Genomic DNA, 22,522 nt, shown 5'->3' with positions numbered 1-22,522 from the left:
GTGACGGACGGGGGCGGCGGCCAATGGGCGGCGGGCGCGGCGGGCGGCGGCCAATGGGCGGCGGCGGGGGGCGGGGCGGAGCGGGCGGCGCGGCGGGCGGGCGGGCGGCGCTGAGGCGATGGCGGCGGAGGGGCCGCGGCGGCGGCAGGAGGAGCGGCGGCGGCGGCGGCGGCGGGAGCCGGGCCCGGGCGGGCGGCGCGGGGCGGCCAGCGGGGCCCCGCGGCGCTGACGGGAGCGGGCGGCGGGGCATGGGCGGGCGGCGGGGCCCGAGCCGTCGCCCCCGCCTCGGTTTCCCCGCGCCGGCCCCTGCCAGGTAGGACGGGCCGCGGACGTCTGGGCCCGCCCGCTGCGGCGGACGCGGGGGGCGGGGGAGCCCGACGCCCGTCTCCCCCCTCTGGACGCGAAGCCCGCCGCGGACCGGGGGTCTCGCGCTCCGTGGCCGCGGCGGACTCTCCCCGGCGCTCAGAACGGTGCCGTCCCCCGTCCCCCGTCCCCCGTCCCCCGTCCCCCGTCCCCCGCGCACGGGCGGCGCTCACTCAGTACCGCCGAGTAAACGAACCTGGAGCCCGGCTGGCTGGAGGCCCGCTGGCCCCTTCTGCACCCGAAGCCCGCAGTGGGCAGGGATCCTCTCTGTTGCCGAATCGGACCCTCCCCGGCGCTTAGAACAGTGTCCCGCGCACGGTAAGCGCTCAGTAAATACCACCGATTAACTGAATCTGGAGCCCGGGTGGTTGGAGGCCCGGTCCTTCTCCCCTCGAAGCCCGCAGTGGGCAGGGATCGTCTCTCTTTATTGCCGAATCGGACTCTCCCCGGCGCTTAGAACAGCGTCCCGCGCACGGTAAGCGCTCAGTAAGTACCACCGATTGAATGAATCTGGAGCCCGGGTGGTTGGAAGCCCGGTCCTTCTCCACTCGAAGCCCGCAGTGGGCAGGGATCGTCTGTCTTTATTGCCGAAGTGGACTCTCCCCGGCGCTTAGAACAGCGTCCCGCGCACGGTAAGCGCTCAATAAGTACCACCGATTGAATGAATCGGAAGCCCGGATGGTTGGAAGCCCGGTGGCCCCCTTCCAGGCGCTACGCGCGCTGCGGGCGGGGATTCTCTCTTGCTGAATTGGACTCTCCCCAGCGCTTAGTACAGTGTCCTGCGCGTAAATATTACTGACTGAATGAATCTGGAGCCTGGGTCTGCCTGGGTGGTTGGGGGGGGGGGGGTCGCCCGGCGGCCCCAGCGCGGCTTAGTGGAAAGAGCCCGGGCTTGGGAGAGGTCATGCGTTCGAATCCCAGCTCTGCCGCTCGTCAGCTGCGTGACTGCGGGCGAGTCCCTTCACTTCTCCGTGCCTCAGTGACCTCATCTGGAAAATGGGGATTAACCGCGAGCCTCCCGTGGGACAGCCTGGTGACCCTGTATCTACCCCAGCGCTTAGAACAGCACATAGGAAGCGCTCAACCAACACCAACGTTGTTATTATTCTAAACGGTAAGCCCGCTGCGGGCAGGGATCGTCTCTCTTTATTGCCGAATTGGACTCTCCCCAGCGCTTAGAACAGCGCGCGCGGTAAGCGCTCGGTCAATACGACCGAAAGAACGAATGAGCCCCGGGCCCGGCGCCCGCCCGGGCTTGGCTGGAGGGGCCCCGGGGGGCTGGAGGCGGGGCAGAGACGCTGCACCTGGAGACCCTGGCCCTTGAAGCGGGGAGAAGATGGCCCGGCTGGTGGTTTGCCTTTGACCCGCCGAGGATGATGAGGGTATTTGCTAAGCGCTCGCTGGGCGCCGGGCACTCTACCGAGCACCGGGGGGGATCCGAGCAAACCGGGTCCCGCTCCCACGAGGGGCCCACGCTTTCATCCCCGTTTTACAGACGAGGTCACCGAGGAGAAGTAGAGCGACTCGCCCGGGGTCGCGCGGCAGGCCAGGGGCGGCGCCGGGATTAGAACCCGTGACCCTCCCAGGCCCGGCCTCCGGCCGTTATCCCGTGCCGCTTCCCGCGCGGAGGCTGCGATCCCCTGCCCCGCCGGACTCCGGCAGTTGGCCGTGAGGATGGAGAATTGGCTCCCATGCCCGCGCGGGGTGGCGTCCCGGCATTCTCGAGGGGAGAGATGCCCGAATTCTAGGGAGAAACCTTCGATTTTGGCCGTTCGCCCGCGTCTGCCCCGCTTCCAGGTGACCGCGCACGTGCACGGAGGCCCGGAGCGGCACGTCGCAGATCCGGCCCCGGCGCCGTGGGCGATGGGCGCGTTCATCCCCGCGCACGGGTGGGCTCGGCCGGCCTCAACGGGAGACGGGCACCGTTTTGGTCGGAGGCGGTCCCGGAAAGCGCCCCGACCGGGGGGAGTTGGGAAATGAGGGGGGGAAAAAAACGACGATATTGGGTTTAAGTGTTTTGGGAGCGTTTAGTGCTGGGGACCGAAGGCTTTTTTTGTTAGGCGGAACGGTGATAGTAACGGTGGATTTTCCGAGCTCGAACCGTGTCCTAAATACGGAAATGTTGAAATGGAAAAACCATAAACAGACGTAAGTGTTTGAATCTCACTGCGTCCCGGGCCAATCTGTGGCTTAATCGAGAGGCTGAGGCGGGTGGACGAAGCGAATTATAAATGCTCCCGTTTCCTTTTGCCCTTATGCAGAAATTGAAAATATAGGACACTGGGGACTTCCCTCCTCATACTGTCGAGATGCCTAAGAGTCCTCTCGGTCCTCTCGACCGAAAGCTCGCTGTGGACCGCGGAACCCATCCCCCGACTCCGTTATATCGTATTCTCCCTCGCGAAATCGTCCGATGCCCCGTACACGGTGAGCCCTCGCTAAATACCGGTGACCGATTTTAACATCAGGGTTCTCCAACGGCCCTAAATATAATATCGGCAATAAACGCTGTTAGTCGTTAGCCGGGTACGGTTTAGGGAAGTGATCGGTTTCGTGTCGGCCCTTCCCGGTCCTCTCAAGGGGCCCGGGAAATCGCCGAGGAGCGATGCGGTATTCGAACCGTTTTCTGACCGACATCAAATTTGGATTTGCTGGACAAGCGGGGGGTGGGAGGAGGGAGAATTGGAAGCAGTTGATAAGCTCGTTGGAGATCAATCAATAGTATTTAGTGAGTGCTCACCGTGTGTAAACATAGCCGGGTCACCCCATCCTTAAAAAAAACCCTCCCTCGACCCCGCAGCTCCCTCCGGGTATCGAGCCGTCTCCCTCCTGTCGTTCTCTCCCGACTCCCTGAGCGAGTTTTCCGCCCCCACTCTTTCGCGTCCCTCCCCGACCCCCTTGAGTCTGGCCTCCGTCGCCTTCCCTCCAGAGCAGCCACCCTCTCGAAGGTCAGAAACCTTCTCCGTGCCCAGTCCCGCGGCTCCGTCCCCATCCTCCCCGACCTCTCGGCTTGCCTCTGACGCCGTCCACCGCCCCCCTCCTCCCGGAAGCGTTATCCCACGTTATCCAAGCTTCGCCGACACCGTCCTCTCCCGTTTATTTCTCCGGCCGCCCGTTCTGTCCCTTTGGCCGGCTCCTCTACCTCCCGCCTCCTCAAGGTTCAGTTCTCGGCCCCCTTCTCTTCTCCGTCTCCACCCGCTCCTCCGGAGGCTCGTTGGCCCCACGGCTTCATCTCTGCCACCTCTCTGCGGACGCTACCCAAATCTCCGGCCCCGATCTCCCTCCCTCTCCGCCGTCTCACGTTTCCTCCTGCCTTCAAGAAAGCTCTCCTTGGGGGCCGTCCGTCCATATTTCCGTTTATATCGATGCCGGTTGACTTGTTTCGCTGTCTCCCCCCTTCTAGACGGTAAGCCCGACGGGGGCAGGGATTGTCTCTCTCCCTTGCCGAACTGTTCTCTCGGTAAATGCGCTCGAACTGCTCGTCTTCCCACCCAAACCCCGTCTTCCCCGACTTCCCCATCGCCGGCGGCGGTCCCGACATCCTTCCTGTCTCACCACGCTGCGATCTTGGCATTATCTTTGCCTCCTCTCTCTCATTCAACCCCCCCGTTCAATCCGGCGCTACCTCCCGTCGGTCCAGCCCTCACAAAACGGCTAAAATCGGCCCTCTTCTCTTCATCCCGACGGCTACCGTCTCGATCCGGCCCCGACGACCGCGTCGGCCTCCTTGCCGACCCCCCGGCCTTCCCGCCTCTCCCCACTCCGGTCCGTACTTGGTTCCGCGGCCCAGATGGGTCTTCTCCGAAAACATTCAGGCCACCTCTCCCCGCTCCTCCAGAACCTTCCAGTGGTTGCCCGTCCACCCCCGCGGCAAACGGGAGCCCCTCGCCTCCGTCACCTTGCCCCCGCCTACCTCACCTCGCTGCTTTCCTACCTCAACCCGGGCCACGTACGTCGCTCCTGTAACCTCCTCGCTGTCCCTCGATCTCGCCGGTCGCAGACTAAGCCCTCCTTCCCTCTTCTCCCGTTCCCTTCTGCGTCGCCCTGACTCGCTCCCTCTATCCACCCTCCCCTCCCAGCCCCACCGCGCTCACGTACGTGTCTGGAATTTCTCTACGTCGACGTCTTTCTTCCCACCGAGACCGAACGCCCACGCGGGAAATGCCCGTTAGGTTGTTTTATTGTAGTCTCCCAAGAACTTGGCAGAGTGCTCCGCACACAGTGAGGACTCGGAAATACCGCGGACTGGATACTCTTTTAAGGTCTTGGAGGAGTATGATACTGGCGAGTCTGGTAGACGTGTTCCCTGCCCGCAGAGATCTTACCGTCCAGAGCGGAAGACGGACGCTAAAATAAATCACGTGAGGGCCGTGGGCAGGGACCGTGCCTGCCAACTCTGTTAAACTGTACTCTCCCAAGCGCTCGGTACAGTGCTCTGCACAGAGTGAGCGCTCAATAAATACGATGGCTGTGGGGTTGAGGGTGGGGTGGGTATCAAGGGCTTAAATGGTACAGATCTCCGAGCGGGGGTCTGGGAGGCCGTAGGGCCGGGGTTCTCATCCCGGCTCCGCCACCTCCCGTCTGCCGGGGGACCTTGGGCGAGTCACTTGGCTTCTCTGGGCCTCAGTTGCCTCATCCGTAAAGCGAGGGTTAGGATTGTGAGGCCCGTGCGGGACGGGGACTGTGTCGAACCTCATTACCCTCTATCTACCCCAGCCATTTTTTTTTTACAGTGCCTGACACGTAGTGAGCGCTTAACGGATGCCATTCAGAAAATGCAGAAAGGAGAAGGAGTCGGGGAAATGAGGGCTTCGTCGGGGAAGTCCTTTAGGTGGAGAGATGATTTTTCACAAGGTTTTAAAAGAGGGGAAAGCGGCGGTCCATCCCACACGACGGGGGAGGAGGATTCGGGCAAGGGGTCAGTGGCGAGATAGACGAGATCGAGCCATAGTTTGGCTTTGGAAGGATCTGAGCGTAGGGTGAGCCGACGGGAGGCTCTAAAGCCGACGGTAAGGGCTTTCTGTTTGACGCGGAGATGGACGAGCGACCACTGGAAGTTCTTGAGAAGCGGGGAGACGTGGACTGAACTTTTTTCTTTTTTGGACAGATGCTCCGGGCAGGAGAGTGAGGTGAGGACTGGAGAGGGGAGAGACAGGAGGCGGGGAGGTCAGCGAGGAAGCCGATGGACTGATCAGGTCGGGAGAGGCTGAGTGCTTGGCTCGTCCCAGTAGCAGTTGGGAGCGGAAAGGGTGGATTTCGGCGCCGAGAGAGCGAATCCCGTAGGGTGAGAGGGGCGGGTCGAGGATAACGCCAAGGTTACGGGCTTGCGCGGCGGAGGATAGCGGTGTGGTCCGCGGCGATGGGAAAGATGAGGAAGACGGGGTCTGGGTGGGAAGGTGAGTTCTGTTTTGGACGCGTTTAGGTTGAGGTCACACCGCGACGCCCGAGAGAGGCGGAACGGCCCCGTGCGTAAGCCTGGGAGTCAGAAGGTCCTGGGTTCTCCTCCCGGTTTGCCGGGAAGTCTCTTCACTTCTCTATTCCTCCGTTACCTCACCCGTGCGATGGAGAGTCAGACTGGGAGCCCCACGTGGGACGCGGACTGGGTGCGGCCTAATCATCCCGGAGCTCGGGACGACGCCTGGCCCGTAGTGAGCGGTAAGCAGATACCCTAAAAAAAATCCAAGTAGCGGCGTTCCGAAGGCAGGCGGAGACGTCCAGCTCTAGAGAAGGAGCGGGAGATCGGGGCCGAAGAGGTAGATTTGGGAGTCGTCGGCGAAGGGACGGTGGTTGAAGCCGTCACGATCTGAGAAATTCTGCAGGCCTCCTCAACCGTAGGAAGTTTGAGGCCCAGGCGTATTTGAATGCCTTTGGAAACTACCGATTCAGGGGGTTAAAGCGTTAACCGGCCTTTCACAGAACATATTTCCGAGAAGCCCTGTCAGACGGAAGAAGCCGTTTCATCCCCACGTGGCACGCGGCTCCCCCGAGACGAGAAAAGGAGGCTTCCCGGGGGACACGGTGAGGAAGGACGGGAGTCGGTCTTCTTCTGAGCATTTCCGATACTCGACCGGAATTTTCAAGGACCGGGTGAAGAACCAGATCGACGACGAGATGGCTGAAACCGCAGAATATCGCCAAGTCCTCTAGACTGCGAGCCGGGTGTGGGCAGGGAACGTGTCTCTCGTTGGTCTGCGCTCTCCCTAGCGCGTAGTACAGCGCTCCGCACACGGTCGGCGCTCAGTACAACCGAATGAATGTTTTCCCCCGATGAATTTACTCCTACAACGGCGTCTAGCGTATTGTTAGCGGCGAGTAAACAGATGGGGGTGATGATGGTTAAAACTCTTTTCTTAGATCTTAGGGCAGGTGCCTTTTTTTCCAGTTAAGACTTTTCGGTTGAACGCTTAATATAAATAAAGACTTCATGAATCAGTCTGTTAGTTTAAAAGGCCTTTGGATTAGACAGTAGAAGGCGCGTAGCCGGTGCTTGCTGCGGGTCACGATCTACCCGAGGCCGAAAGGTGGTTCATCTCCGATGTGAATTCTTTCTTTCGGCGTGAAGAGGGGGCGTTTATGGTGATGGAGGCATTTTCTTTCCTATAAACCGGGGGAGGAGCTCTTGGAAAGGGTAAGAGAAACGGTCCACGCCGCAAGGTCGAAGGATCTCCTCTCTGCTTCAAAGCCCGTCCCGTTTCGCCGATGGGTCAGATGAGTGGTTTGTCCAGACCAATATTCATTCACTCATTCGGTAGTATTTACTGAGCGCTTCCTATGTGCAGAGCGCTCCGCCAAGCGCTCGGAATGTACAATTCGGCAGGGGTAGAGACAATCCCTGTCCATTGACGGGCTTACAGTCTAATAGGGGGAGACAGACAAAAATAATAGCAGTAAATAGACTCAGGGGGATGTATATCTCATTAACAAAGTAAATGGGGTAACAAAAATATATACAAATGAGCGGATGAGCACAGTGCTGAGGGGAGGGGAAGGGAGGGGGGAGGAGCAGAGGGAAAGGGGGTTTAGCTGAGGTGGGGCGAAGGGGGAGCAGAGAGAGCAGAGGGAAAAGGGGAAGCTCAGTCTGGGAAGGTCTCTTGGAGGAGGTGAGCTCTCAGCAGGGCTTTGAAGAGGGGAAGAGAATCAGTTTGGCGGAGGTGAGGAGGGAGGGCGTTCCGGGACAGCGGGAGGACGCGGGCCGGGGGTCGACGGCGGGACGGGCGAGAACGGGGGACGGCGAGGAGGTGGGCGGCGGAGGAGCGGAGCCTACGGGGTGGGCGGTAGAGAGAGAGAGAAGGGAGGAGAGGTAGGAGGGGGCAAGGTGATGGGCAGCCTTGTAGCCAAGAGTGAGAAGTCTTTGTTTCGTGCGGAGGTCGATAGGCAACCGTTGGAGGTTTTTAAGAAGGGGAGTGACACGCCCAGAGCGTTCCTGCAGGAAGATGAGCCGGGCAGCGGAGTGAAGAATAGACCGGAGCGGGGAGAGACGGGAGGAAGGGAGATCGGAGAGAAGGCCGACACGATAATCCAGCCGGGATATTACGAGAGCCCGTACCGGTAAGGTAGCCGTTCGGGTGGAGAGGAAGGGGCGGATCTTGGCGACGTTACAAAGGTGAGACCGGCAGGTCTCGGTGACGGATCGGATGTGTGGGGTGAACGAGAGAGCCGAGTCAAGGATGGCACCGAGGTTGCTGGCCCGAGAGGCGGGAAGGTTGGTCGTACCATCCAAGGTGATAGGGAAGTCGGGAAGAGGACAGGGCTTGGGAGGGAAGATAAGGAGCTCAGTTTTGGACATGTTAATAGTCCAAGTAGAGGTAGACTATTGGTCTTCCTCCGACGTGATCGTTGGGAGATATTTCACTCAGCTTCCCTCTTGACTAAAAATAGAGTCTATTGATCTCTTCCTAGTAGTTCCCAAGTAGTGGTGTAATGCAGGGCACATATTACTGAGCACTGGGAAAAATCCACGGGCGAGAGTTGAAGAAGAGGCGGGGTGGAGTTCGGGGACGGAGTAGGAAAGGTAAAATAAGATCAGTCGGGGCGATCGGTGGTCTTGGCCGAGCGCTGTACCGAGCGCTCGGGGGAGAGTACCATGCGACAGAATCAGCAGGAACGTTCCCTGCCCGCAGCGAGCGTCCCCAAAACCACCCAGAAGGGTAAGGCCGTCCAATACCCGCCGCTCAACTCCCCCGCCGGCCGGCGGACGTGCCTGAGATGTCCGACCGGGGGCCCCGGGCCCGGATGGCTTGCCGGGAAGGTAGCCGGCGGTCCCGGAGCTTCCGCCCGGCGGGCCGGTGGGGGGAGAGAGGCTCCCCCGGGGCGCGTGCTGAGGTGGAGGCAGCATAAACAACTCGGGCTGCCTGTCGCACGTTGGATCCTCGCGCGCGGAAGGGCAGGCGCCTAGAAGACTGGAATGAAAGACAAAGAACGCGAGCGGCGATAAAGGCAGGATTCCAAACGTAAGAGCGTGGGCAGGGAACGGGTCTACCGTCTCTGTCGGATTGGACGCTCCCAAGCGCCTGTCCAGTTCCCGGCGTAGAGGAAGCACCCGACGAAAACAACGGATGAAACGGACGGTCCACTGGAGGGGCGGTCCGCCACCGCACCCAAAGCGCGAGCCATCGTCGCAGCCGTCCAACACCTGGACCCCCCGCTTTCTCCCCCGGGGTGGGGGGCGGAAGACCCGGTCTCCGGCGGCGGAGAGGTCGACCCGTTCGTCGGGCGGGATCCTGGAGCTTCTGGGTCCGTGGGAGTGGAAGCTTCTTGTGGGCAGGGAGAGTATTGGCGGCCCGTTTCGTACTTCCCGATCGTCCAGTGCAGCGTATCGCACCCGAGGGGCGCTCGATAAATATCAGTCGGGCAGCCGTCGCTACGCATCCTTCGGAATTCCGTGGCCGTTCTGGGCGGGAAGGAAGGGAGCCATCTGAGAAATAGCCCGGAGAAAGGAACGTTAGGATTTAGCAAGAGACTGGATTTGAGCGTTTTAAGGCACTGAGGAGTCAGAGCTGACCCCAGGGTAGGGGGCGTTTGTAACGGGCGTCGATTCGTCTGCGAATCGAGGCCCGATTTTGGCAGGAGAGCTCGCGTAGCCTGATGAAGCCTCGAGGAAGGCCACACGGGAGGGTCGTTTCCCCTGTGCCGGGCAGCGGCGGCGGCGGAAAGGATCAGAGGTGGACGATGAAGTGATCGAGGGCAGCGGCGGAGACTGGGGTATTTACTGCCTGGAAGAAGGCATCGGTAAACCGCTTCCGTATCTTCACCGAGAAAACTCCGCGGATGAACGTACCACCGCGGCTGCGACAGAAGATGGGACGTTCCGAAGAGGCGGGGTGTCTGTGGAGCGGCTGTGGGCCGCCGGAGACGACTCCATGGCATTTGAAGAAAAACCGGGAGGTGTTAAGGACAGGGAGGGGGTCGGCTTCCTTGCCCCCGTTTCACTCAGATATGGGGTCTCGTGAGCTTCTGCTCGGGATCGTCGAGCTCCTAGGTTTCTCCGCTTGTTTTTCCGCCGACAAGATATTGCCGGCTGGGCGTTTTGGCTGGGTTTGGTTTGGGCCTTTCGGCTTTCATCCCCAGTTCTCTGGAGGTTAGGGTCGGGCAGGGCTAAAATGCGTCGATCCCTGGGATTTATCGAGCGTTTACCGTGTGCGGAGTACACGGGAGAGGACCCTAAAACAAAGATTGGTAGATCCGTCCCCGGCCCCCAGCGAGTTTAGGGTTCCAGAGGGGGGAGACGGTGACTAAATGTGAATAGATTTGCAAATAGTGTCGCGGGGCAGAGGGTGAGGTGACTAATGGGTGGAAATGCTGGGCCAGCGAGCCAAGGACGAGGGTGTTGGGGGTCTCCCGAGGAACCGGCTCCGGCATTCCCACGGTAGCGTCAGGGATGAAGACGTCGTCGTTTCTCCGCGCGGAATCTGGCCCAGAGCACAACCGAGGAAACATTTTACGCCCAAGCCGGGCAGCGGGCAGTGATGTCCCTGCGGCGTGCGGATCACCGTGTTGAGAGCTTGGGAGAGGCCGAGAGAGTGAGGAGCCGTGATCCTTCCCCTCGGGAGGGGAAGCTGACGCTCAGATCGTTCGCGGACGGGAGGAAGAAGTGGGTATGTAAAGAAGTTAGCGCCGAAAGAATTGGGTGTTGCGGTCACTTCTCCTCCAAGAGGCCCTCCTCGGTTAAGCCCTCTTTTTCCCGGTCCCCTCTCCCTTCTGCGTCATCGCCGCGCTCGGATCTCGTGACCTTTGGGATTCCCGCCCCTCCCTCGGCTCCCGTTAGACTTGCGTACCCGTCCCTAAGCGACACATTAGGAATTATTCATTTCTCTCAATGTCCGTCTCCCCCGTAGACTAAGCTCCTGGTGGGCAGGGAATGTCCCCGACAGCGGTGTCGTGTTGAACCCTCCCAAGCGCTTAGCAGAAGCGGCGCGGCCCAGGAGTCAGAAGGACCTGGGTTCTAATCCCGGCTCAGCCGGGTGACGACGGGCAAGCCGCTAAACGCAGAAGGGCCGCGACAGAGACGTGCCAAGTTGTCGGGGAGAGGACTGGGGAGGACAGCGGTGAATCAGACCCGCAGACTGATCGGTCGAGGACTCGGAAGACGGGGAGAACTGCCCTCTGGAGGATTTGGAAGTTCCAGGCGAGGGGTGAGGCAGAAACTGGAAGTGGCAGAAAGGACAGGAAGGCACGGTGAGAAGGTGAGCTTGAGGGGCATCAAGATGGCAAGCTGGAATCCGGTAGAAGAGACGATCAGCGGGAGGAGGAAGGCCGATCGGAAGCTTTCACGTCAGCGGTCGGGAGTTTCTGCCCGACACGACGAGGCCCAGATGATCGCATTCAGGCGTGTGCCGGGAGGCGGCGGGGTCCCGTTCCTTAAAAATGCGATCGCCGTTTGGAGGGGTGCTCTTCCAATAGACGTACGAATAAGCTTCATCCTAGAACTTGCCGAAAACGGATAAAAGCGTGGAATTATCAGGCGCCTACTGTGCGCCGAGCACTCTACGGGAGCACGGCGGGACGCGAAGGGGCAGGGGGCTCCAGGCCCGAGGGCGGACGCGGGCGAGGGGTCGGCGACGCAAGAGAGGAGGTCGAGCTACAGAGAGTGGGTTGGCGTGAGAGAAATGGAAGATGGGCGTTGGGTTGGAGTAGGCAGCCCCTTGGCGGCGGGGGCCGCGTCTGCCCACTCGGTCGTACCGCGTCCTCCCGGGCGCTCGATCAGTGTGACCGATGAGCGATCGGGAGCGGCCGAGAGTCGAGTGAGCGTTTTAAAGCCGGCGGTGACGAGTTCCCGTTGAGTACGGAGTTGGACGGGAACCCGCTGGGGGTTTCTGAGGAGCGGCCGAACTGTCGTTTCGAAAAACGGTCCCGTCAGCCGACGGGGTGCGCGCCGGAGACGAGAGAGAGGAGGCCGGGAGGTCGGGGGGGCAACCAAGCTCTCGGATCAGTCCGCCAACAATCCGTCAGGCGCGTTTCTCGCGCGCTTACCGCGCGCAGAGGAGTCTGGATGGAGGGGAGAGGGTGGGTTTTTAGAGACGTCCTGTAGGTAGGACGGCCAGGATTCCGTGACGGATGGAGCGGGCCGGTCGAACGAGGGAGATGAGGACCATGGCTCGGTTTGAGGGAGGAGCGGAGCATAAGAGCACGTTCGCGAGGGTCGCGAGCCTGGGAGTGGGGTGAGCGATGGCTGCTGTGGCGACGGGTGGGCTTTGGTGGCCCGAACCACGATTTTAGTCTGTTTTTGTGTCGTGCGTTGGACTGTGGTTGGTTCGTCTGTGAGGATTCTGTCTTAAATCCCGCCCTCCTCCTCACAGACGCTCTTAGATCGTAGGCCCGCCGACGGCCAGCGTCTGATTCTCCCCGGGGTGTTTTCCCTCAGCGCTTACCTCCGCGCCCTACGCGTAAAAACGGCTTCCTCGTGACCGTCTCCGCTCCAGGCGCAAGTGCGACGCGGATGGGAGGGCCGATCCGGCGCGGAGGTGAGAGGTCAGTCAGGGAACCCACGACCTCTGACTCCCGAGCCCGGGCTCTTTCCGCTGAGCCACGCTGCTTAGGGGGATGTGGCGTCCGCCCCCGGTCTTTTCTTCCCCGGCAGTTCCCATCGCAGCTTTGAAATGGATGACGTGCGTACGTATCGATCGATTCGTTCATTTATTGTACGTCGCGCGTCGAGCGCTGTTCTGAACGCTGGGATAGACGCAAGCTTCTCCCGTCGGACACCGTCCCTGCTCCACCTGGGGCTCACGGGGTGGGGGGCTTCGCCGTCCTTCCTGTATCCCGGGCTCGCGGGCGCGGCGTTATCCTCGACGCCGCTCTCCGTCTCGTCCGGCCCACGCGTTCGAGCCGTCACCGCATCCCGTCGGACCTCCGCGCCGTCGCGAAAGTCCTCCCCGTCCTCTCCGTCCCATCCGCCTCCCCCCCCCCCCCCCGGCCGACGCTTCTCCGTCCCGTCCCGCCTCGATGGTCCTGTCGGCCTCCTCGCCCGCCTCCCGTGTCTCCCCGCTCCGGTCCGCGCTCCATTCCGCCGCCCGGGTTCTTTTCCACCGGAGCACGAGAGCTGCGGGAAACGGAGGAACAATTTCGGCAGCCGTCACGCGGGGGCCGACGAAGGGAACGTATTTAAGAGGGCGGGGGGAGGAGGGTCAGGGGAGGCGATGAAGGAGTCGGGTGACGGGAGAGTCCGGGAGCCCGCGGGGACGGGCCCAATCCCCGGGCGTGCACGGGCGTGCCCACGGTGGATGGTGGGAGGGACGGCGGCGGTTGCCCGGTTGCCTGGAAGAGGCTCCCGGGAGCGTCCGCACGTCCGTTGGAGTTTCAGCGAAGTAAAAGTCAGCCCCGCGGTTGCGCGGGGTCTTTGACGCGGTGCAGACACGCGTGTCTGGGTCCGTTACGCGTCCGAGTCCGCAGGCCTGGCGGGTGTGAGTCCCGAACCGTCGGTGGAAACCCTCCCGTTTGCCGATCCGTTCATTCCATCGTATTTATCGAGCGCTTCCCGCGCGCAGATCCCTGGACCGAGCGCTTGGAAGGTACAACTGGGCAACCGACAGAGACCGGCCCGGCCCGACGCCGGGCCCACGGTCTAAACGGGGGAGACAGGCAACGAGACCGGTAGTCGGGCTTCGGCGCCGTCAAATAGAACCATAGATGTATACGTATCTATGATAAGTAGCGACCGTATTTATTAAACGGGTGCTGTGTGAGGAGCGACGGACGTTAGGATTCCACCTAATAAGGTCGTGTAGCCCCCCCCCCGGGGGCCGCGACCGCGCTGCTCCAAGAAACAGATGAAAGAGAGGGAGAGAATTTCAAATTCAGAACGTAGATGCGGCAGAAAGAAACCGAGGGGGAGGTTTACAGAATAACTAGCTCGTAGAGGTTAAGGCTCATGAGCGGGCGGATTGGGTCGCGGCGGGGGAGGCCGCCGCCTCTTGGGGCTCCGGGGTGGAGGCGAGAGGCATTTCTCATGCCGCGTGGCCTAAAGAGGAGGCGGAAAAGCAAAGGTGGGACTATCCTTTTTTCACTTGGCCACCTCCCTCGATTCTGTCTTTTTTTTAGTGGAATTTATTAACCGCTTACTATGTTCCCGGCACTCTGCTTCATTCAGCCTCCCGGCCTCTCAACGCCGGTGGGCAGATCCGCGGTTTATTTTTCCGACTGCCCGTCTCCCCCCCCCCCCCCCCCCCCCGTAAAACGTCAGCCCGTTGCGAGCAGGGACCGTGCGTCCTTTTGCGCCCTCCCGGGCGCTTCGTACGGCGCTCGGCACACAGTGAGCGCTCCGTACAGACGACTGATGAAGCGCCGTCTCCCGTAGAGGGTCAGGGGTGGAAGCACGTGTTGGAGGATCCGTTCCCGGCTCCTTCCTGCCCCCCACGTGTTCAGATTCCCGCGGATTCGACGTGCGTGAGAGCGGTCGTTCCCCTTCGCTTCCGCGGAGCTGCCGGACTCCCCGACCCCCGGCCTCCCGCGCCAGGAGAACATCCTCCGCCGGCTCGGCTTTTGAGCGTTGACAGAGAAAGATGGTCCTAACGTCACCGGGCCACCTCGAGAACTGTTTTCCCGGCGGGCGGGTCCTCTCTCGCTTTTCAAGTTGCTGCTGGGTTCGCGCTGTGCGGACCCAGCCGGGATCCCCGAAGGATATCAGACCGGGCGATATCGGAGGCCGCCTCGGAGAAGAGGCGGATGTCTAGCGGATGGTTTGCATCTGGCAGCCTTCACGCCGGAGAGAACGGAGGAATTGGGGAAAAGAGGGGAAAAGAGCCAAACGCAATAAAGGGGTATTTACGGTCCCTGCCTTCTCGCCGTGGCGCGTCGTTTTTCCGCGAGACGGCTGTTTGTGAGGTCTCCCCCTTTTTAAGGGTGAGAAGGGAAACGGTTCTCTGGAGTCGCCCGAGCCGCGCCATCGTGACCCTCCGTTGGCTCCACCTCTCCCTTCGATTACGGCCCCGTCTCCCTCCCGCCGTCCCTCTCCTCCGTCTCCTTTACCCCTTCGAATTATGGCTACTCACCGCTTCGCGCTCCGCCTCACCTCCCTCTCCAGGGCCACCAGTGATCTCCTCCCCACCGGCGGTGACCTCTACCCCGTCCCGATCCTCCGTTCGAACTCCGAACTCCGTTAACCCCCCCCGTCTCCCGGAAACCTTAGCCGTCCTCGGCGTCACGGGCCTCCCGCCTCCCCTCCCGGGGACCCGGCCGCTCGTTCCCGGGCTCTTTTGCGGCCGCCTCCTCCACTGACTGTGGGAGGCCCTCAGGGTTCGGGTCCGGGTCCCCTTCTGTTCTCCGTCCACTGCCGCTCCCTCGGAGAACTCGTTCACTCCCGTGGCTTCATCTACTACCTCTGCTTGGGTGGCTCCCAGATCTCCATTTCCAGCCCCGATCTCTTTCCCTCTTTTCGGTCTCGCGGTTCCTCCCGTCTTCGGGACGTCCCACCGACACGTCGAACTTACCGTGTCCAGGCAGCTCCACTGGCTGCCTAACAACCTCCGCGCGAAACAGATACTCCTCACTCTTGGCTTCAGAGCCCTCCATCACCTCGCCCCCTCCTACCTCTCCTCCCTTCTCTCTTTCTACCGCCCGCCCCGCCCCTCTGCCGCCGCTCACCTCCTCGCCGTCCCCTGTTCGCGCCCGTCCCGCCGTCGACCCCCGGCCCGCGTCCTCCCGCCGTCCCGGAACGCCCTCCCTCCTCACCTCCGCCCAGCTAACTCTCTTCCCCCCTTCGAAGCCCTCCTGAGAGCTCACCTCCTCCGGGAGACCTTCCCGGACTGACCCTCCCTTTCCCTCTGCTCTTGCCCCTTTCCCTCAGCACTCTGCTCATTTGTATATATTATTTCTCACCCTCTTTATTTTGTTAATGAGATGTATATCTCCTTGATTCTGTTTAGCTTGAGGATGTTGCCTTGTTTCTGTTCTGTTTCGCTTTGCCGTCCGTCTCCCCCGGTTAGACCGCGAGCCCGTCATCGACAGGGATTGTCTCTGTTGCCGAACTGCACTAAGTCCAGGCGCTAAGTACAGTGCTCTGCACCTAGTAAGCGCTCAGTAAATACTAATGAATGAATGAATGAATGAATTCCTCGTGTTCCCACCCAAACCCCGCCCTCCCCCGACCGTCCCATCACTGGACGCCATCGCCGTCCCTCCTGTCTCACGAGCCCTTGACCTTCGGTTCTCCCCGCCTCCTCTCTGTCCCTCGACCCACCTGTCGGATCCGTCCCCAGATCCCGTCAGTTCAGCCGTCGCAACATCGCTAAAATGGGCCCTCTCCTCTCCATCCCGACTGCCTCCGTGGTAATCCGACCCCTTCTCCTATCCTTCCTGGATTACCTTGCTGACCTCTCCGCCTCCTGTCTTCCCCCACTCCGGTCCGTACCTCGTTCTGCTTCCCCGATCGTTCTCCTGGAAAGATGTCCGGTCCGGCTTTCCCCCCACCCCTCGAGAATCCGCCCCGGCATCCAACGGAAAGTCTGCACCGTCGGCGTTAAAGCGCTCTATCACCTTTCCGCCTTCTACTTCTTCGCCTCACTGCCTTCGTATTACAACCCGGCCTTCCCCGGGGCCGACCTACTCCATCTCGTCTGTCTCGCCGCCCCTGGCCGGGGACGCCCTCCCTCTTCGTATCCGCCGGACGGTTACCCTTCGCCCCCTCGAAGCTTTGTTAAAGGCAGATCTCCTCCCGAGAGGCCTTCCCTGACGGATCCCTCATTTCCTCTTCCGCCGCTCCGTCCCTGATTCAACCTCTCCTCCGCCCCGCGGGACTTACGTACCTATCTATAGTTTACGTACACATTCGTGTCCGCCGCCCTCTCTCGACTCTACGGTCGTTACGGGCCGGGACCGCGTCCGCCGACGCCGTCGGATTGTACTCTCCCGAGCCCGCCGTACGCGCCCGGTAAATCCGACCGCTCGATCGGTACGTTTCCCGCGGCAACCCGATCGACGCGCCGAGAGATCCCGGGGAGGTTCTGTATTAGTCTGAGTCACCGTGCTGCTGTTTGTTCTTCTTTTGCCTCAGGTTCAATGGGAGCCACCCCAGGGAGTCGGATGCCTATCTAGCCGCCTCGTCGCATTAGGAGATTGCAATGAGTGGGGGAGGAGAGCAGCCAGATCTCCTCAGTGTTGGAATACTGGTAAAAGAAAGATGGAAAGTGGTGAGTGTCTTCCCCGCGTGTATGAATTTAATCTTCCGGACGTGGGGATAATCCGTGCACTTGCTTAGAGGTGTACGGCTGTCGTTTTCAGACCGGGATGAATTTCGGCCACCTCCTTTTCTCCTCCGTTGTCCTTTCTCCTCCACCGTCCTTTCTCCTCCCCCGTCTCTTCCTTTCCCCTCCACTGTCCTCTCCTGACCTCTCTCCCGCCAGCCTCTCGGAGCTGGTATACGTCGGTGCCGTTTTCGGGCCGGGGCGTCGCTGGGCACGAGCGGGGGCCAACCGGGGAAAGTCCAGAGGTGGGTCCGTGGAAAGTCCTCCTCACGTCTCTGCCCCTTTGAAAATTTCATTTTGCCGATGGTGGATAGTCACCTCGTCCACTTGGTTAGCAAAAGTGACGGTTTGTTCCTTTGGTTCTTGCGGAATCTCCCTTTATCCCTGGGAAACGAGCGTTACGTGGACTGCTGTTTGCCCCCGGTCCGGCAAATTCGGCCTTTCCTCCCACGGCAGCGTGACCTAGTGGAAAGCGCGCAGGCCAGGGGGGAAGAGGACGTCGGTTCTCATCCCAACTCCGTCACTAGCCTCTGTGCGACCTTGGGTACGTCATTTCATTGCCCCCTGCCTCAGTTTCTCCATCTGTAAAATAGGGCTCTGACGCCTGTTCTTCCCGTTCTCTCAGACGTGAGCCCCATGCGGGAGAGGGACTGTGTCTGCCGTGATCGTCGTGCACCTTCTCCGGCACGGAGTGCCTGGCACGGTGTACGCGCTCTACGAATACCAAAATTAATAGTAATAATAGTAATAATAATGTCGGCATTCGTTAAGCGCTTACTACGTGCAGAGCACCGTTGTAAGCGCTGGGGTGGATACAGGGGAATGAGGTTGTCCCACGTGAGGCTCACAGTCTTCATCCCCATTTTACAGATGAGGGAACTGAGGCACAGTGAAGTGACTGGCCCACAGTCACACAGCTGACAAGGGGGCAGAGTCGGGATTCGAACCCATGACCTCGGACTCCCAAGCCCGGGTTCTTTCCACTGAGCCACGCTGCTTCTCTGAGCTGGTATCTCAGCTCAGGAAAATTACTGTTCAGCACCACCACCCGTGTAATAATAATACTAGAAATAAAAAGAAGTCGTAACGCGCGTGTCCCGGGCGCTGTACTGAGACCTGGCATCTCCGTGCGTTCGGTCGTGTTCATTGCCCACTTAGGTTGTGCGGAGCACCGTGCTGAACGCCGGGGGGAGTGCGATTCATGAGCGCACTGCGTAGAGCTCACAGTGTAGAGCGGGGGAGACAGACGGTAATATAAATAGATTACAGATCTGTACAGATAAACGCTGTGGGACTGGGAGGAAAACAAAAGGAGCAAATCACGGCAGTGAAGGTGGGAGTGGGAGGAGAGGAGGGCTTAATCGGGGAAGGCCTCCTGGAGGAGACGGGCCTTCCATAAGACTCTGAAGCGGGGAGGGGAGTAACTGTCGGATTTGAGACGGGAGGGCGTTCCGGGGTGGGGGCAGGACGCGGGGGAGGGGTCGGCGTTGAAGATTGAGGCGCGGCGAGAAGGTTAGCATTAGCGGAGTCGCGCGTGCGGGCTGAGTTGTCGTGGGAGAGTAGCAGGGTGCGAGGTAGGAGGAGGCGAGGAGATGGAGGGCCTTACGGCCAACGGAGAGGCGTTCTTGTCGGATACGATTCAAGGAGCGTAGTCACCGTCCCCGTCCCGTGCGGAGCTCCGTCTGATCGCCGTTCCGCTGGAAAGGAAACCCAAGCACAGAGAAGCCGAACGTCCTGCCCGGGATGACCCAGCGGGGACGAAGCAGAGCCGGGATCAGACCTCCCCGTGGCCTAGGCTACGCACCACACGGTAGTTGTGTTCCTCCAGATCCCGGTGTTACCAAAACAGTTGGACCGGATCGACCGATTTCAGTCGGCTCGGTGTGTTTCGGGGGGAGTTGGAGGGTTAAAAGGAAAGATGGAGCCCTGGGGGAGATCGGAGAAGGTTACGAGAAAGAAAAAAGCTTTTTCCAAGGAGCTGTTCTCTGAGTCCATTCATTTCCCTGGAGCTCATTAGCGTCGCCGAGATAACCTGTTGAAGCAACCGCCAGGAAATGTTGGGATTAACTCGCAACCGTCGCAGATTGGCTCCTTCTGATATATGCTTTATATATATCGTGCTATCTTACTGTACATATATGTAAAATGACCCATCGGCACAGTATCGCAACAGGATTCCGCGGTTCTCATCGGAGCAGCTTTGCATTACAGCCGTTCTTCCATCTCGTCCCGTCCAAGCCGGGAAGGAGGCCGCTGAAAATGTATTTGCCGGCCGTCCATCTGAGGGCAGCCGGGCGGGCCTACTTCTAGGAATTCGATTTGCCAAGTCGCAACGGGGCAGGTCTGCGGGGCAGGAGACCCTGCTTCTCCCTCTGGGATCTTGGGAGAGCCACTGAGCATCGCTTTACCTCGGTCTCTGCATCTGCAAAATGGGGGCGAGGTGCCTGTCGTGCCTCCTCTCTCAGATCGTGAGCCTTGCCTGGGACGGGGACGACGTCCAATGTGATTTTCTTTGCTCTGCCCTAAAGCTTAGCCCAGCGTTTGGAACCTAGTAAGCTTTTAATACCATCCATTGTTGTTATGATTATTTTTTAGCACCCAAAGCCGCCCTGCTGACGACATTTCCCGCTCCCTAGCCGCCGTAACCGGCGGCCGACCGGGCCTACCTCCGGGCTCCTGTGGCCGGGAAGAGCCTGGGGCTCGTTTCCTGTGATAAAAGCTCGGAAGGGGCAGTTCTCTGCTAGTGAGTCCCGGCGTAGCTGCGGCGGCTACGAATTCCTTCACTGGCGTTCCCTTAGCCGACCGGATTCCGAGAGCGGAGATTTCCAACCTGGTTTCAGAGCGGTAGCCTAGTGGGAATCGGGCTTCAGCCCCTTCCCCCTGCCTCCCTGCCCTCTCCCCTCCGTCCTCCCTCCGCGGACCCCCGCGGGAAGAGCCCGTGTCCTTCTGGTAGGGGGGAGAGGCCCAGCAAGAACACGAAGTGGCCCTGCCGTCGCCACCGCGCCCTCCCGGCGTCTTCCCCCGGCTGTGTTCCCCGCAGAGGCGAGGACTCCCGGAAGTCAGCGGCAGCCGCGGGCTTCTCTCCTGCCTTGACGGGGCTGCCCGGAGTTCAGCCAGCGGGATGAGGGCGCGTCGAAAGAAGCGCGGCCCGCCGGCGGAAGGACCACGCAGATGGCCCCCCCGGAGCGGGCCAGGGAGAACCACTGTGGGAATTCTCCGGGAGATGTTTACTTGCTAGGCATTAATCCAGAATCCTTAAAAAAGAAACGTACCCCGAACTCTTCGTGGACATCGAGTGGACCGGGAGCTGCAGGGGAGGGACGGTAGCGGGCCTGTCTCCGGGAAGGTGATGTTTCCAAATACCGCGTCCAGTTCACTGCCGGGATCGTCTGTCGTCCCAGCGAGTGGGCCCGGTAGCCCGGAGGAGTCGAAAATCCCATCAGATGAAAGCGCGATCTCCTTCGAGGTTCTCTCCTCTGAAAGGGTGCCGAAATCGTTTTCTCTACAGCCCTGCGGTACCCCCTCTCCTCCTGCCGTGATGAATTTGGCACAATCGGTACTGGGTCACGACCGGCGGGTGGGTCGATCGTATTCCCTGCTGCTTTCATAGCCTGTGACTTCGCTCATCACTCTCGGGAGGCTCGAGAACGCTTTTGGCCAAGTCACTTCACTTCTCTGGGCCTCAGGTCCCTCATCTGGAAAATGGGGTTTAAGGCTGTGAGCCCCAGGTGGGTCAACCCGATCACTTGTATCCGATCCCCAAGAACGGTGCTTGGCACATAGTGAGCGCTTAATGGATACCGTCGTTACCGTCGTTTCAGGAAGGCGCCCGACGGCGTCTCTCTCTCTCTCCGTGAGATTCCCCGAAGGCGACCACCGGCGCTCGGGCGGCTGGACCGGATGCCCCGGGATTGTAGCCTCCTTTGATCGCCGGGTCCAGCGTCAGTCTGCTAGGAAAAGTCTAAAAATGTGGGATTTCGTGGTCTCCACGTGGCCCCAGTCCACGCGCCAAGTCAGCGTCGACTGTTTCTGACCTTTAACCCCCTGTCTGAACCCCCCGTCTCTCCATCTCTTGCCCCTGATAACTTTGCCAGCTGCTTTACCGACAGAATCGAGACTGTCCGTTTGCCTAAAGATCTCCACCCCGTATCTCCAATCCTACCCTCACTCCGTTTCACTTCATGGACCCTCTCAACCTTCCCTGCCATCTCTCGAGAGATCTCCTACGTAAATCCGCCCTTCCTCTGCCCGAGTCTCTCGCCCCGTCCCCTTGTGCCTTTTTAAAACAGTTGCCCTCTCCCGTATTCCCTCCCTGAACGCCACCTTCTTCAACCCGTCTCCTTCCCCCGGCCCCTTCCCTTTCGTTTTCAACCGCGCCCGCAAATCCACTGCCTGAAAAAAAATCCTCCCTCGACTCCCGGCACCCTCCAGTTACTGCCCCGTCTCCTGTCTGCATTTCCTTGCCGACCTCCTCGAATGAGTCGTCGACACCCGCGGCCTCCTCTTCCGTCTCTTCGTCTCCCTCTCTGACCCGCCGCGGTCTGGCTTCTCCTCCCCCCGTGTCGCTGAAACCTCGTTCTCCGAGGTCTCCTATGACCTCATGTTTGCCAGGTCCAAGACGCCACCCCATCCCGATCCTTCTAAACCTCAGCTGCCTTTGACACTGTGGGCCGTCCCCCTCTCCTGGAAATGCTACCTCACCTTGGTTTCACTGCTCCTGTCCTCTCCCGATTCTCCTTCTGCCTCCTTGGCTGCTCCCTTGGAGCCCTCTTCCGCTCCCAAAGCCTCAGCCACCGTCTCGGTGCCGATGACTCCCAAATCTCCCTCCCCGGCCCCGATCGCCCTCCTCTGCCATCTCGTGTTGCTTTCCGCCTTCGGGACGTCTCTACTGGAACGTCCCACTGACGCCTCAGTCTCAGCAGATCCAAAGCGGGACTCTCCGCCTTCCCTCCTTCGCCCGCTGACCTTCCCGACGTTGTCGAACACCTTCCCTGTTTCTCGACCCGTGACCTTGGCGTTATCCAGCGGCTCCCCTTGTCGTTGGACCCGCACGTTCAACCTGGCACCAGCTCTCGGCGGTTCTGTCTTCGCGGCATTGCCCTTTCCTCTCCGTCCTTACCGCTGCCTTGTTGCTTCAAGCGCTTATCACGTCCCTCCTCTCCTACTGCGTCAACCTCTCCTCCGTCTTCCCCGCTTCCAGTTGTTCCCCCCGTAGGCCACGCTCCACTCGGCTTCCCGCGTCATTTTTTCCAAGCTTGTGCTGGGCGCGCCTCCTCAGAGCCCCCCAGTAGTTGTCCATCCGCCTCCGCATCGAACAGAGAGGTTCTTTACCATCAGCTCTTCGGCACTCCAACTCACTCCCCTTCCACCCCACTTCACTCCTGACTAGGAAATTGGAGGAGGTAAAAGATTGGCGGTCTCTGGGTGGACAGGAAAGATCTGTGCGGAGGTGAGAGAGGAGGCAGGCGAGGAGGTTGTGGTCG

General features: G+C 60.6%; 1 protein-coding gene across 3 annotated transcripts in view; it reads left to right on the top strand.

The window, feature by feature from the left end:
• The first annotated feature begins 236 nt into the window (after nucleotides 1-236).
• The window catches only part of TTBK2 (tau tubulin kinase 2), an 80,410-nt gene continuing 58,124 nt past the window's right edge, over nucleotides 237-22,522 (top strand). The window contains exons 1-2 of one of the 3 annotated variants that reach the window (XM_029078285.2): nucleotides 237-313; nucleotides 16,850-16,985. In XM_029078285.2, coding sequence (XP_028934118.1) covers nucleotides 16,917-16,985 — 69 coding nt within the window. In that variant the 5' untranslated portion in view covers nucleotides 237-313; nucleotides 16,850-16,916. The other 2 variants (XM_029078284.2, XM_029078286.2) reach the window with 2 other exon arrangements.

The sequence above is a fragment of the Ornithorhynchus anatinus genome, chromosome 13 (assembly GCF_004115215.2).
Source record: "Ornithorhynchus anatinus isolate Pmale09 chromosome 13, mOrnAna1.pri.v4, whole genome shotgun sequence".
NCBI classification, from domain to species: domain Eukaryota; kingdom Metazoa; phylum Chordata; class Mammalia; order Monotremata; family Ornithorhynchidae; genus Ornithorhynchus; species Ornithorhynchus anatinus.
This window is presented reverse-complemented; position numbering and strand designations above follow the sequence as displayed.